The sequence below is a fragment of the Penicillium daleae genome (assembly GCF_028827525.1).
Source record: "Penicillium daleae strain IBT 16125 chromosome Unknown utg000007l_segment0_segment0, whole genome shotgun sequence".
Taxonomy (NCBI): domain Eukaryota; kingdom Fungi; phylum Ascomycota; class Eurotiomycetes; order Eurotiales; family Aspergillaceae; genus Penicillium; species Penicillium daleae.
The window spans coordinates 1921155-1935565 of record NW_026623155.1 but is presented as its reverse complement, the minus strand read 5'-3'; the positions used below and the strand labels follow the sequence as shown (position 1 = coordinate 1935565).

Here is a 14411-nt window from a genome sequence, read left to right as displayed (position 1 = left end):
GGGATTGACAGGAGGGTGTTTGACATGGATTTATGACTATTGCATTAGTATGCGTGATTCTCTCATAGTTTCGGGTTTAGAAGTGGAGAAATTTATATCCTGATAAATTCAAAATGAATGTTGCATCTTGGGCTTGTTACGGAACTTAGTCAGGATATGCAATGATAGCGTGGGTTTCATTACTGCATCAATGAAATGATATCGAATATGTTGCCAAGTCATAGCACTCCTTCAATAGGAGCCTGTGAAATGCCATGAAAGCTGTCGTAATCTTTTTGTTACCTCGTGTTTGCGATGATGTTACCACCTCAACACACCGCATTCATACAAGAGGCCTCATATCCGCTGGCCTTTTGCCTCAGCCAAGTTTCTACTGGGCCTCAGTGCCTGCCTCACGCACAGCGTTAGCCACGCGGGTAGCAAGATCGTCGGCCTCAGATCGGCTAGCGGCCTCGGCGTAGACACGAACGGCATCCTCGGTACCGCTAGCGCGAGCGAAACTACGACCCTTGTTGTAGCGAGACTGCAGGGACTCGATCTTGCCCTGGAGACCGACGGGAGACTCCAGCTTACGCTCGGCGTCGTAGGCCTTGAAGATGGAGCGATCGTGGACTTCGACGCGAACGAGACGAGAGGGCAAGTCGGTGTAGGTTCCGAGCCACTCCTTGGGGGACCAGCCCTTGTGAGCGAGGATAGCCTCGACGAGGAGCATATCGGATAGAGCATCGCCGACAGCCTGGTTGATCAGGTCGGTAAGAGCCTGGAGGCACTCCAGAGAGTGCTGCTGAGCCGGAGATTGCGGCTCGGTGTTTTTGATGACCTTCAGAGCATTCTCAGAGAAAGTGACGGTACCGTGGCCGTTGGCCTCGAAGTAAACACCGACATCGAACCGCAGAGCGGCGTGGTGCAGGTGCTTCACACCAGTGTTAGTGCAAATGATGGGGAGCTTGAGCACCTTCTCGATGTAGTCGGTGCTGGCACCGTTGGCATAGGCGGTCTGAACGACACCAATCTTCAGCTTCTGCGCAATACCAGCATTGCGAGCGAGATCGCCAATGAAAGAGGCCGCAAGAGTGGCGATACGGTCGCCATCCAGGAGGCGGAAGACATTGCTCTCGTCAACGAAGTAATAGACGAGGCGGTCAGCATCACCGTCCAGGGAGGCGCATCGATCGAGGGGAGCAGCCTTGGATGAGGGAGGAGCACGCTGCTTTGTCTTGACATAGTCGGCACCACACTAAAACAGTTAGAAAGAGGCTCAGTAGCTAATGCTGTCTTTATAGTGCAACCTACGTCGAAGTTCAGGCTGTCGGGGTTGATAACATCGTCGTTGACCACCTTGATATCGAGCGCAGAGTCCAGGTACTTGATCAGATCCCGCAGTTTAGGGCCTCCAACACCATTGGCACAGTCGACGGTCAAAGAGCCCTGGACCTTGACGCCCTTCATGACCTTCTTGAACGAGGCAGCAAGCTTCTCATAGTATCCCTGTTCCGTGGGCACACCGTACTCGTACTGTGTACCGAGGGTGTTCTTGCAGCGCACGACATAGTGGAGCTGGGGAGTGGTCATGTACTTGAAGTCGATGAATTCGACCTCGGTTGCGGTCAAAGCAGCGTTGAGAACGCCCACCAGACGCGATCCAGAAGCACGGGTATCGCGAGCAAAGACCACGCGGGCCGGGTTGGTCATCTTCACGTCGATCTCCTTCACAAGCTCATCGTAGACATCGGCGATCTGATCAAGCGGAGCATTGGCCAGCCTGGTCGCATATTGTTCCCACTCGGCCTAAATATAACGATGAGTTCGGCGGTTTCAGTTTTGAGATCGAAGGACGGGAAGATCTTACTTCGAGCATCTCACCCTGTTCCAAAGCAAATGCGTTAGACATGTCCGTCCGGTTGGAGTTGCAGCCTTCTGGGATTGTTTACATACCATAGGGTCAATCAGCTTGACACCATTGTCCTCCGCTGGGTTGTGGCTGGCAGTCACCATAACACCAATCCATTGTCCACTAAGCTTCTTCGAACGGAGACCAGCAAGAAGACCCACGGCGAAAACGACGGTGTTGAGGAGGTCACTGCGCCACGGTTTTCGGTCAGCGAGCTTCGACGTCAACAAACGGACGATCGCGGGGGGTTTGTGTGGAGGCGGGGTAGATTGATCCTGAGCAAAACTTACGCCTTCATACGGAACTATAAGCGCAAAACAAGATTGGTTAGCTAGCGATCATACGAAAACGTCCTGCGGGCTACGCGACATACCCCTGCGGTGCCATATTGGAAGACCTTGCCCTCGGGCTTCACGTAGTGCGCAGCGGCCTCGGTGATCGCTTTCTTGACAGCCGGGGAGGCCATTGTGGCGCGACAAGCTGCAATCAAGGTGGAAGTCGGAGAAAAAGGTAGGAAATCAAGGTGACAGGCGATGAATGTTCACACAGGAACGTTGGAGGGGGAAAGAGGGAGGAAGTACTTTTGAAACCAAAAAGGAACGAGGGGCTTAGGGTGAGACACGGCCTTAATGCGACGGCCGTCTCCTCTTTAGCGGTGAGCCAATGGCGGGGAAGATGCCCCCCCCACGCCTTGTTCCTGGCCGTGGCAATAACATACTACCTGCGAGAACTGCCGTGGAAATTACGGGAAGCCTCACGAGAGCCTTACGAGGTGGGGAGCCAAGTTCAACAATGATTATTATTAGCAACAGGTCACCGGGACTGCAGTCTGCTATTGTACATGAGAGGAAGCCCCCTCGTGCAAGTTGCCCACATCATTTTGGGAGTGAGTATATATATGACTGTCAACCAAGAATTTTCTTCCCTTTACGCCTTCAGTCGGTGTCCTGCGATATCGTCCTGCGCATCCTTGATGAGGAACCTGTCGGATACAGCCACTGCATTAGTCACGGAAGAGATAACGAAAAGATCCAAGCAAGGGATACATACGAGTACCACCAAGCGGTGGGAATCACAGTGCCCAAATGCCACAGACTGTGGGCATCGATCAGGCCACGCCACGGCGGGAAGTCGAACAATTCCAAGCTCATAGCGAGAATGACCCACGCGACAATCATACCGGGCCAGGCTGTCCAGGACTTGGTATACTTCTGATAACGGAAGATACTGAATCCGGTCCACAGCAGGTTTCCGATGATGCCCACTGCCACGTTCGCTGCCATATTGTACGTGTAGTCCCACTTCCAGAAGCTGAGATAGCAGACGTGCATGGTGTAGAGCAGGATGCAAATCGCTGTCCAAAGGCGACGCAGTGTGGGGCGATATTGGGGGCTCTCCAAGTCCAGGCGCATGATTCGAACCACGGCCAGGTAAAGACCGTACAATACGTTGGCGCCCGCCGCCCAGTAATCCAACTTCTCTGTGATGTCAAAGTCCCGGGTGTGGAAGATCATGCTGAATGTCCAACTAGCCAGTCCGATATATCCGAACATCATGTAGTATTTGCGCATGGAGTGCCAGGCGGGGATCGATTCTTGAACTCGGGACATGCCGTGCCAATGGGCTGCGAAGTTGAGGAAGGAGAATAACACAGAGAAGGGCTCCTGCATCCCCAAAATTCTCCGGAACGGCCATTTCCCATGGAATTGAACCACGGGGTTCAACATCGGAGGGTCACGCGAGACTCGACGATCGGTAATGACATGTTGACAGGTATAGTCGCATTCAGCCGGGCAGGTCCAGAACAACAGGCGGTGGTGTAGAGCTAGACAAGGTAGCAAGGTCAGAACGAGGAGAACCAGTAGAGCAGCCGTGATAGGTAGAGGGCAGACATACGTAGTACCGAATTGCCATTCTGGCAGTTCTCGGTTTTACAGACCTGTGGTTGTTAGCCGTGTACAAGGGTAGTGGTCGCTCGAGTCCGGACAAGGACAGTACCTTCACGCATTCTTTGAAATCGGGGAGGTGATCTCCCAGAGAAGCAGACGATGGGGTGACCAGAAGGGCCAGCAGCGCGAAAGTGAATAGAGTGGAAGAAACCACTCGTCCAACGCCCAGATGCATGGTGATCTGGCGAAGGTCTCAGGCCGGGAAACGCGTAAGCTTTAGGGAGAAATGACGGGCTTGCGGAGCTTGGGGGCGGCATCATAGCTGAGCTTCGCGCGGGTCTTGGCAACGGGTTGCTGGCAGGCTATCAAGGGTGACTGGCCAGGGGGATTGGCAATTTAGTACCAAATAGCCATTTCTTTTGGTAGTTGAATTTCTTGGTCGTGGATCCCATTAAACGCTGAGAGGTTTAGTACAGGTACCACTCACTTTCTTACTCAGTGGCTTGGGCTCTTGCGTTTTGATGCATATATATAGCTTCCCATCAATCGTTGCCCATCGACCGACATTTTCGAGTATATTTCAACAACACGAACAAAGAGCAATTTCATCATCCAGATGTGTTCCTATCGTAGTGTCTCCAGTTACCACATCTCCACAAAATATCTAGGAGTTATAATATACTACAGGATATACAAAGTGGCAAGCCCTAGTGAAATTAGGGCTGCCAGATCACGTGGAAACCCCGAAAGTGGTTTAGCGTGAGCGGGGACTTGGAGTTTAAGCTTGGCGCTGGGAAGTGCTCGAAAAAAAAAGTTGAGAGGCGAGGGTCACTTCCGTTATCTCTTGCGTCTAAGAATTCTATTTCTTCGCCGCAACTCCCTTCATTTGTTGATTCCTCCATATCCATACTTACCTCCGTCGCTCTCAAGATGAGTGGAACCGAGGCCGCCAACGCTTCTGGCGTCATTGCCAGCAGCGCCGATCGCATGGTTGGCGCGGAGCACGCTGAGGTCCGCTACTTCACCAGGTATGACTTGAAGGACATTGCTTTTAAATATCGAGTATTTCAGAGATACTGACTGAATTATAGCTATGATCACCACGGTAAATATCGACTGGAAAGCCTGGTGGCTATATGAAGAAATCTTCGAAAGAGGGGTTGGCTAACTTCGCTTTTTTAAACTTTGCTTAGGTATTCACGAGGAGATGCTGGTGAGTGACTGTTGCGCCCCTCAATACTTGGCCAAAAACGAATTGCTAATTGCTTTCCTTTGCTATCTGCAGAAAGATGATGTCCGTACGCGATCCTACCGTGATTCCATCTACCAGAACCGTCACATCTTCAAGGACAAGGTCGTCCTTGACGTCGGCTGTGGTACCGGTATTCTCAGCATGTATGTTCACAATGGATACACCGTCAATTCCTAGTAGCTGACCAGGCTTACAGGTTCGCTGCCCGCGCCGGTGCCAAGCATGTGATTGGTGTCGACATGTCCTCGATCATTGAGAAGGCCAAGGAGATTGTTGCCGTCAATGGCCTCAGCGACAAGATTACTCTCCTCCAGGGCAAGATGGAGGAGGTCAAGCTCCCCTTCCCCAAGGTTGATATTATCATCTCCGAGTGGATGGGTTACTTCCTTCTCTACGAGTCCATGCTGGACACCGTTCTGTACGCCCGTGACACCTATCTCGCCGAAGATGGCAAGATCTTCCCCGACAAGGCCACCATGTACGTGGCTGCTATCGAGGATGGCGAGTACAAGGACGACAAGATTGGATGTGAGTAATGGGTTGTCCATATCTCACATATATACTGTACTAATACGCAATGTCAGTCTGGGACAACGTCTATGGCTTCAACTACAGCCCTATGAAGGAGATTGCTCTTACCGAGCCCCTGGTTGACACCGTCGAGATGAAGGCTCTGGTCACCGAGCCTTGTGAGATCATCACCTTCGACCTCAACACGGTCACCACCGCCGACCTTGCCTTCAAGGTGCCCTACAAGCTCACTGCCCACCGCCCTGACTTCATCCACGCTCTCATTTCCTGGTTCGACATCGAGTTCAGCGCCTGCCACAAGCCCATCCGCTTCTCTACTGGCCCTCACGCCAAGTACACACACTGGAAGCAGACCGTCTTCTACCTGCGTGATGTTCTCACCGTGGAGGAGGGCGAGTCCGTCTCTGGTGTGTTGGAGAACCGCCCCAACGACAAGAACAAGCGTGATCTGGACATCAACCTCTCATACAAGTTCGAGGTTGAAGACCCCACTCGCTTCGCTGAGGGCAGCTGCTTCTACCGGATGTAGGTTTCTTCTGCCTCCGGGCCATTTCCCCCGTTGGCTGGACAGTCGCTAAACCTAATCACTAGGTGCTAATTTCTTTTTGAATTTTCTGTCTTGTTCAACGATCTCTTCGACAATTTTGCACGTAATTTCGGGGACATGATTCGGCACCAAATGCACTGCAGCATCGCATGGGCAACTCAGGATTTGCACAGAGCGATTCGACATGGTTCCGACCTCGCTTTCAGTTTTCTATCTCATCGGCGTTAGATATTTTGGATGTTTTGGGTGGCAGGTAAAAGGCATTACTATATGGCGCGATACGGAGAGGTGATTATGAAGCTCCTCGAATTTCCAAGTAGATACCCCGAGTCGATGCTTAGTCTAGCAACTCCGACGCTCTTTCTCATGTCCAGTCTTCAATTCTGTAGGCAAATTCCTTGTAAACCCCTTAATCTGTGGTTTCAAAAAGGATAGAGCGGGTCATTTTCAATTAAAACATCGAAGTGCCAAGGCGAATGGAGATGTCGCGCCGTCGGCTACGACGGTAAGTAATCATTATCAGATCCTCGGCTCAACGCCTCCCCGCAATTACTGGACACCTACTTTAGCCTGCCTGTTCTCCGCACTTCCCCCCAATCTTTCACTCCTTTCTCCCCTTTCATAGCCTCACTTGTTTTTCATCATGTCTGCCCCTGGAGCTGGTCACGAATTCCCTGCCAAAGAGGTTTCTTGGCAGAAGCGCGATGTCTTGCTGTTCGCTAACAGCATTGGCGTCAAGGCCGACGAGCTGCATTTCCTCTACGTACGATCAACTGTCAATTGGTACTTGGTCACGGCTGTATCTGACACTCATTAGGAGCTGCACCCGAACTTCTCTGTTTTCCCGACCTACCCGTTGATTCTCCGTAAGTAGCGAGGCTCGGCAAACCTCGTACGATCTATCGCTGACTTGTTACCCATTGACTAGCCTTTAAGCTCACCGATCAGGAGGTGACCGATTTCTATGCGCGCCAGCAGGCTACCAAGATCCCTGGCGTTCCCGACTTGGATCATCGCCACGGTGTCGATGGACAGCGCAAGATCACAGTTTTGAAGCCACTGCCACCTACGAGCGCCGGAAGGAAGTTCGAGCTGCGCAATAAGGTCATCGGCGTCTATGACAAGGGCAAGCCTGGTACTGTCGTTGAGACCGAGCAATCTATCGTTGATGCCCAGAGCGGCGAGGTGTACTCCAAGGTTCAGAGCAGTGGCTTTTTGGTTGGCCAGGGTGGCTGGGGCGGTCCTAAAGGTAATATTCCCAATTTCAGTAGACATGAGAAGATGGTCTAACTTGAATTTCTACATAGGCCCTGCCACGGTCAACTACCCCCTCCCGAGGGCAAGAAGCCCGATGCCGTTCACGTCGTACAGACCGACATGGAAACTGCGCACTTGTACCGGTACGTCCTAATGACTCTTTTTCGCATAGCTACAACGCCCACTAATAAATCAATAGATTGAATGGCGACTACAATCCTCTGCACGCCACCCCCGAACCCGGCCAAAAGATGGGCTTCGGTGGTACTATCATCCACGGCCTCTTCAGCTGGAACTCCACTGCCCACGGTATCCTGCGTGAGCTTGGTGGTAGCAATCCCGAAAATCTTAAGGAGTTCCAAGCTCGCTTTGCATCCCCCGTTCGCCCAGGTGACAAGCTCACCACTGAGATCTGGCGCACGGGTGATGTTCAGGCTGGTGGCTTCGAGGAGCTTCGCTTCGTCACCAAGAACCAGACCGGCAAGGTTGTCCTGAGCAACGGTCGGGCGCTGGTGAAGGTGACCGGTGTGAAGAGCAAGCTGTAAATCCAAGCGGAGGGGAATATTCGACTAAATAGTGCTTCAATCTTGTTCAAATACAACCTCCCGTGATTGGCTCTCCGGGGCTGCGAACGAATCTTTTCTGCCCCCATAGCTGTTGATTTGTGTTTATAGTCTTGTATGATGTTGTTTTAAATGGCTCTATCAACCTTTGAGACTGTTGCTTCTTTTAGTGGTGCCACAACCAGTTGAGGAGGAATGCTCATTACCATCTCTAAAGACACGTGACCGTAACCTCGGCCGTTGTATCCCCCGCGCTCGGACCATTTCCCCAGACCACAACAGTTGCACGATCCATACGTTGCACCATTGAAACCACGCACGTTAGAAACCTCGGAAAATGAGTGCGGGTCGTTTTGCGTCTCTCAGAGCGTTAGCACTAGGGAGCAGCTACAGGTAATTGCACAAATGATTACTGGAGATCTCCCGGGACTAACATACATGGTCAGGCCTCAAATCACGCCATTGCATGTCTTCAAGAGTGGAGGCACGGTAGGTAACACTGAATTTCCGATCAAAAGCTTGGAATATTCTTTGATCATAATACCTTTTGTGGTATTCTAATAGGCCATCGGATCCCGAAATGTCGCTCCTCTCGCTCGGTGTCCTAGCTGGCCATCCAACGTGACCAAGCGTCTACTGTCGGATTCTGGCCACCCGGAAGGCACTGCTCAAGATGCCAATGCTTCGAAAGATCCATTTGATGATGAAAATACGAAACTGGCCTATAAATCGGCTTTGAGAAGTGGTGATGTAGTCGTCAAAACAACTGGTAAGAATGAATCGGCACCCTTCTGGCAGTTGTAAGTTTATCCTCTTGTTGTGATCTGCAATAGTTACCTAACATTAGTTCACAGTGGATCTCTATATCTCAGGTTGGTTGCCCCATAGATTTTGAAAACTGGCTATCCTGACCGATTGGACATTCCAGGGAGAATTGCCCATGCCCTAAGTGCATCCATCCGGACACAAAGCAACGGATTGTCGACACATTCTCGGTATGTTATAGTTGTAGATCTGCTGATTTCTTTCCAGCTGACTCGCAGTCATACTTTTCAAGCTCTCGCTCCGCGTCAAACCCGAAAATGTCCAAAGTAATGGCGCTGATGATGTCCACATCACATGTGAGAGGTCCGGGGATATCGCCGCCCATTTGCAATACTGACACTGCTCCAGGGAGCGATGGACATGAGAGCACTTATTCCTGGAAGTGGCTTGCGGCGCACAGGGGGAATCTAAAGCCAACTATCAAATCGCGGGATGTAAAGCCAAATAGACTCCCTAGGTATGTCTGGAGCCTATTGCGTCTACTGCATTGCTGATGCTTTTCATCAGACCTTTCAAGGCGTATGATCCTCAAAAGAGTAATCCGTATCCTGAGGTGGTGTATGAGGATGTGATGTGTAAGGACACCGCAGTGTTGGAGTGGTTGGAGAACATCGTTAGTGTTCCTCGAAGAATTGCAACCCCCGAGCTATTCGGCGAATGTGGTGACTAAGTTTTCTAGTGGCTATGGGGCTTTTGCTTCGTGAAAGGTGTCCCCGTCAATCCTGAATCTACCAAAGCGCTGATCGAGAGAATCTCATTCGTTCGACACACTCACTACGGTACATTATTCCACCACGCTTGAATATAACTTGTTACTTATTGGCTGACCGATTTACAGGTGGCTTCTGGGACTTCACTGCGGACCTTACCTACAAGGACACAGCATACACGAACGAGTATCTGGGTGCCCACACAGATAATACCTACTTTACCGATCCCGCGAGGCTACAACTCTTCCATCTGCTCTCTCACACGGAGGGCGAAGGTGGAAAGAGCCTACTCGTGGACGGCTTTGCGGCCGCCAAAGCATTGGCCAAGGAGAACCCGGGCTTTTACAATACTTTATCTCTCTCTAGGCACCCATGGCATGCAAGTGGCAATGAAGATGTCTGCATTCAGCCATCTGTCACGGCACCTGTCCTCAACATTCATCCAGACACGAAGGCCGTTTACCAAGTCCGCTGGAATAACTATGACCGCGCGCCGAAGACAAAATGGCACACATCAGAGCAGAAGGATTGGTATAAGGCAGCCCGAGCCTACAACAATCAGTTGACCAAGTCTTCAAATGAGATCTGGACCCAACTACAACCAGGCACAGCACTAAGTAAGCGTAGTAACACACCAGCACAATAGTCTTAGCTAATGTCTCTGGTTTTAGTCTTCGATAACTGGAGAATGTTGCATGGTCGCTCTGAATTCACTGGAAAGCGCCGCATGTGCGGTGGCTATGGTATGTGCAAATCTAACGCCATGGTCATTTATTTAAGTATTGTTGATGCTAACGTACCGGGCAGTCAATAATGATGACTTCATCTCACGCTTGCGGCTTCTGAAGTTTGGTCGTCAGAGCGTCTTGGACAATCTTGGAAACACGAGGGGCTGGCAGCAACGTGACAACCCATACTCAATCTATTAGATCGAGAGTTGGAAGCTTTCGGAAGCCTGTATTTTAGATTGTACAGCTACATCATCCACCCCACCTTTTCGAACTTATAAGATCATCTCTGTTTCTACGTGCTTAATCTCATATTTTACATCCGAAGGAGTAAACTTAAACATGATTGGGACCCTGTCGAATATCAAACTCAAGACAGACATTCGTGTTTTGCCTGAGCCTGCGGAACTGTTGATAATCTCACGTGATCCGCCTGACGTTATTGGAGCTCGGCCACCGACAGCTCTTCTCCAACCTTCTACGTGCACTTCTAACATCCACCTGTACTCACCCCAACCGCCATCTAATTGCTACCTGGGTTGATTCCATCAGATCCGACCTTCTACTATCCCATACGTCACTTTTTCGAAAATGTCGACTCTTGAGGACCTCGACGACCTCGACGACCTCGAGCGCGAGACCAGAGACAAGAAGCAAGACCAGGGCGATGACGATGGCAAGAAGCCCAGCGGTGATGGCGATGCCGAGATGCAAGATGCCGAGAAGAAGGAGGATGAGGAGGAGCTGCTCGATGAGGAGATCTTGCATTCAAGCACGGCGGACATCGTCAAGAGGCGGCGGATGCTGGAGAACGAGATGCGCATCATGAAGAGCGAGTTCCAACGGTTAACACACGAGCAAAGCACAATGCGGGAGAAGGTTAAGGATAATCAAGAAAAGATCGAGAACAACAGGTAAGGCGCTGGATGAAGCTGTGGATGACTGTCCCGCGGAGCAAGCCTCCACCCTTCGCCCGTGGAGCTTTCAAAAACATGCAGTAGACCGGGAGACGGGTTCCATAAAGCTAACATCGGCTCTCTGCCTAATAGGCAACTACCTTATCTCGTCGGTAACGTGGTCGAGTTGTTGGATCTCGATGTTGAAGCTGAGGCCGCGGAGGAAGGAGCCAACATCGACCTGGATGCTACCCGCGTTGGCAAATCCGCCGTTATCAAGACCTCGACACGACAGACTATCTTCCTTCCGCTCATCGGTCTGGTCGACCATGAGAAATTGAAGCCTGCTGATCTTATTGGTGTCAACAAGGATTCATATCTCATCCTCGACACGCTACCAGCCGAGTATGACAACCGTGTCAAGGCGATGGAGGTCGACGAGAAGCCGACGGAGAAGTACACGGATATCGGTGGTCTGGACAAGCAGATCGAGGAGATCGTCGAGGCTATCGTATGGCCGATGAAGGAGGCTGAGCGTTTCACGAAGATCGGCATCAAGGCTCCAAAGGGTGAGTCTTTCTTAATTACTAATCTCCACTATCTATCTCAAGATGCTAATTCCTGGTCTCTATCATAGGTGCTCTGATGTACGGACCTCCCGGAACTGGTAAAACCCTCCTTGCACGAGCATGTGCCGCCGAGACGAACGCCACTTTCCTCAAGCTCGCCGGTCCCCAACTTGTGCAGATGTTCATTGGTGATGGTGCCAAGCTCGTCCGTGACTGCTTCGCCCTCGCCAAGGAGAAGGCCCCCTCAATCATCTTCATTGACGAGCTGGATGCTGTCGGCACAAAGCGTTTCGACTCAGAGAAGTCCGGTGATCGCGAAGTGCAACGTACCATGCTGGAGCTTTTAAACCAGCTGGACGGCTTCGCATCTGACGACCGCATCAAGGTCCTGGCTGCGACCAACCGTGTCGACGTTCTGGACCCTGCTCTGCTCCGATCCGGCCGTCTGGACCGCAAGATCGAGTTCCCTCTGCCCAACGAGGAGGCCCGCGCCAACATTCTGCAGATCCACTCTCGTAAGATGTCTGTCGAGGACACCGTGAACTGGGCCGAGTTGGCTCGCAGTACGGACGAGTTCGGCGGTGCTCAGCTCAAGGCTGTCTGTGTTGAGGCTGGAATGATTGCGCTGCGGAAGGGAATGAGCAAGGTTGGACACGAAAACTATGTCGATGCTATTGCGGAGGTCCAGGCCAAGAAGAAGGATACCAATATGGGCATTTACGTCTAGACGGTGGGGATTTTCTCTGGCTTGAATCTCTCGGTTTTCTTGTCTCCTTTCTCATCTCTATTACTTACCTATTCTTCTTCCTCCTATGTCTCGTCATGTCATGTATGTACGTTGTGCGGCTCGAATGGGTCTGAGCCGGTAATTCGCTCTGCATGCGAGCGGTCCTCCTCCAAATCCAAATAACATGATGATCCTAGAATGGCCACTATCGGAGCTTTTGACGTATTTAGCGTGAAAATGTATGATATCCTTGGGATAACGCCTGCTAGTTGTAAATTCTGTTTACCAGCCTGAGTATGAAGATCGCTTGCTTTTTTGGCGACGGCACTATTTAGGTAAAAGGTAGCTACAAGTAACTATAGCATAGTCCAGCTTACCAACCACGTGCTGGGCTCCATGGAATTATTCACGCCGTAGTATGTATGCCATGGGGATAGGCTCGTTCATTAGGTATGAATTCCTTCTCAAATCTCTCCGGTAACCTATTCCATTGTACAAGTAGATAACTTTTGATCGCTCTAGCAAAAATGGGCATTAATTCATACACAACGAAGAATGTCACTCCAATGGGCCAGCCACACTATCAAGCCTTTAACCTTCCTCCTGATCCATCTCATCGCGAGAGCGCTTGCCCTTGCCAAACCTCTTGCCTCTGGTTCCCTTCTTCTCATCGATGCTCTTCATCTCCATGATCGCCTGGCGTTGAGCCTCGCCAACCCTCTCTGCAAGCACCATGACTTCGTCCTTGGCGGCTTCATACTCCGAAAGCTGCTTGCCAAGAGCACCCTCGATTCTTTGCCAGATCTCCACATCGTACTGAGTGCAGAAGCTGATCGCTACTCCGGACTTGCCTGCTCTGGCAGTACGACCCACACGATGAATGTAGGTTTTGCTGTCGGTGGGAAGGTCGAAGTTCAAAACCACATCGACAGAGGGAATATCGAGACCACGAGCAGCGACGTCTGTCGCAACGAGGATGTCTCTGCTACGGGATCTGAATTTGCCCAAGGCACCCAGTCGAGCTGATTGGGAAAGCTGTCCATGAAGAGGGATAGCACCAAAGCCGAGGGTGCGGAGAAGGAAGGCAACACGTTGCGTCTCATGAACAGTCCTCGTGAAGATGATGGCCGACTGACCGACAAACTCATTCAGCAGGTAGATTAGATAGACATCTTTGTGTTTGTGGGGGCGGAGGAGGAAGTATTGTTGGAGGGTCGAGACAGTCTGGTATTTGCTGGAAGAGACTGATACTCGAAGTGGGTTGGAGAGAGAGGCGCGTTGTAACGATTCGACCTTTGAACTGAGAGTTGCAGAAAACAGGAACGTGCGACGCTCGCGGGGAAGGACCTTGAGGATCTTGTCAAGAAGCGGTCCGAAGTCCATATCAAGCAATCTATCGGCTTCGTCCATAACGAGATATTTCAGGGCACGCAAGGAGAAACCCTTTGTGTTTTCCAAATGATCAAGCAACCGACCAGGTGTTGCTACAATGATATGCGGCTTCTTGCCCAGAGCGATAGACTGGGGGACCATATCCATGCCTCCGACAATAACTGTTGTTCGAACGTTTATCGTAGAGCCAAGGGAGTCGAAAGACTTTCCAATTTGGTATGCCAGTTCACGGGTTGGAGCGAGACACAGCGCGAAGAAAGCAGAGGGACTCTCCATGAGCGCTTGAAGAATCGGGATAGCAAATGCTGCTGTCTTTCCTGAGCCTGTCTCCGCAAGGCCGATAAGATCACGATTTTGAAGAGCCAATGGAATGGCCTCTGCTTGGATTTGAGTTGGCGCTTTGTATCCGAGATTGGTGCACGCCTCACAAATAGAGTCAATCACTCCTAGCTCTTTGAAAGTCTTCAGAGCGCTGGTAGACTTCTCATCGGAATTGGTGGCCTCGTGATCGGCGGCCTCGTCGGCAGACTGAGAGCTCACAGAGCTGACATCGTTATCATCTACAGGTGCAGATGCAGGTGCCTCGCTGGCTACCTTGCGCTTCTTGATTGCCGGCATTTTGTGTTGTTCTGTC

General features: G+C 51.2%; 7 protein-coding genes across 7 annotated transcripts; 4 read left to right on the top strand and 3 right to left on the bottom strand.

Moving 5' to 3' along the window:
• Positions 1 to 370: 370 nt before the first annotated feature.
• agm1 (phosphoacetylglucosamine mutase PCM1) lies at positions 371 to 2357 on the bottom strand (the record flags this gene model as incomplete). The annotated part of the gene is made up of 5 exons (XM_056911248.1): positions 371 to 1237; positions 1294 to 1788; positions 1850 to 1864; positions 1936 to 2195; positions 2261 to 2357. 5 exons carry the CDS (start codon positions 2355 to 2357, stop codon positions 371 to 373), a joined length of 1734 nt encoding a protein of 577 aa, XP_056764074.1.
• A 461-nt stretch (positions 2358 to 2818) lies between these two features.
• N7458_007865 (PGAP3/PER1 family protein) lies at positions 2819 to 4015 on the bottom strand (the record flags this gene model as incomplete). The annotated part of the gene is made up of 4 exons (XM_056911247.1): positions 2819 to 2873; positions 2942 to 3716; positions 3788 to 3830; positions 3890 to 4015. 4 exons carry the CDS (start codon positions 4013 to 4015, stop codon positions 2819 to 2821), a joined length of 999 nt encoding a protein of 332 aa, XP_056764073.1.
• A 695-nt stretch (positions 4016 to 4710) lies between these two features.
• rmtA (protein-arginine omega-N methyltransferase HMT1) lies at positions 4711 to 6092 on the top strand (the record flags this gene model as incomplete). The annotated part of the gene is made up of 6 exons (XM_056911246.1): positions 4711 to 4808; positions 4872 to 4885; positions 4974 to 4993; positions 5066 to 5175; positions 5229 to 5560; positions 5617 to 6092. The coding sequence occupies 6 exons, from the start codon at positions 4711 to 4713 to the stop codon at positions 6090 to 6092; spliced, it is 1050 nt and encodes a 349-aa protein (XP_056764072.1).
• A 661-nt stretch (positions 6093 to 6753) lies between these two features.
• N7458_007863 (putative peroxisomal dehydratase) lies at positions 6754 to 7912 on the top strand (the record flags this gene model as incomplete). The annotated part of the gene is made up of 5 exons (XM_056911245.1): positions 6754 to 6873; positions 6928 to 6976; positions 7039 to 7394; positions 7449 to 7510; positions 7567 to 7912. 5 exons carry the CDS (start codon positions 6754 to 6756, stop codon positions 7910 to 7912), a joined length of 933 nt encoding a protein of 310 aa, XP_056764071.1.
• Positions 7913 to 8335: 423 nt separating this feature from the next.
• On the top strand, positions 8336 to 10394 carry N7458_007862 (putative trimethyllysine dioxygenase TmlH; the record flags this gene model as incomplete). Its single annotated transcript, XM_056911244.1, has 11 exons — positions 8336 to 8419; positions 8495 to 8730; positions 8785 to 8802; positions 8859 to 8925; positions 8988 to 9051; positions 9104 to 9212; positions 9263 to 9368; positions 9435 to 9534; positions 9594 to 10082; positions 10137 to 10208; positions 10273 to 10394. 11 exons carry the CDS (start codon positions 8336 to 8338, stop codon positions 10392 to 10394), a joined length of 1467 nt encoding a protein of 488 aa, XP_056764070.1.
• A 390-nt stretch (positions 10395 to 10784) lies between these two features.
• Positions 10785 to 12385, top strand: N7458_007861 (proteasome regulatory particle base subunit RPT5; the record flags this gene model as incomplete). Its single annotated transcript, XM_056911243.1, has 3 exons — positions 10785 to 11107; positions 11243 to 11658; positions 11727 to 12385. The coding sequence occupies 3 exons, from the start codon at positions 10785 to 10787 to the stop codon at positions 12383 to 12385; spliced, it is 1398 nt and encodes a 465-aa protein (XP_056764069.1).
• Positions 12386 to 12976: 591 nt separating this feature from the next.
• On the bottom strand, positions 12977 to 14395 carry rrp3 (RNA-dependent ATPase RRP3; the record flags this gene model as incomplete). The annotated part of the gene is made up of 1 exon (XM_056911242.1): positions 12977 to 14395. One exon carries the CDS (start codon positions 14393 to 14395, stop codon positions 12977 to 12979), a length of 1419 nt encoding a protein of 472 aa, XP_056764068.1.
• Positions 14396 to 14411: the final 16 nt, after the last annotated feature.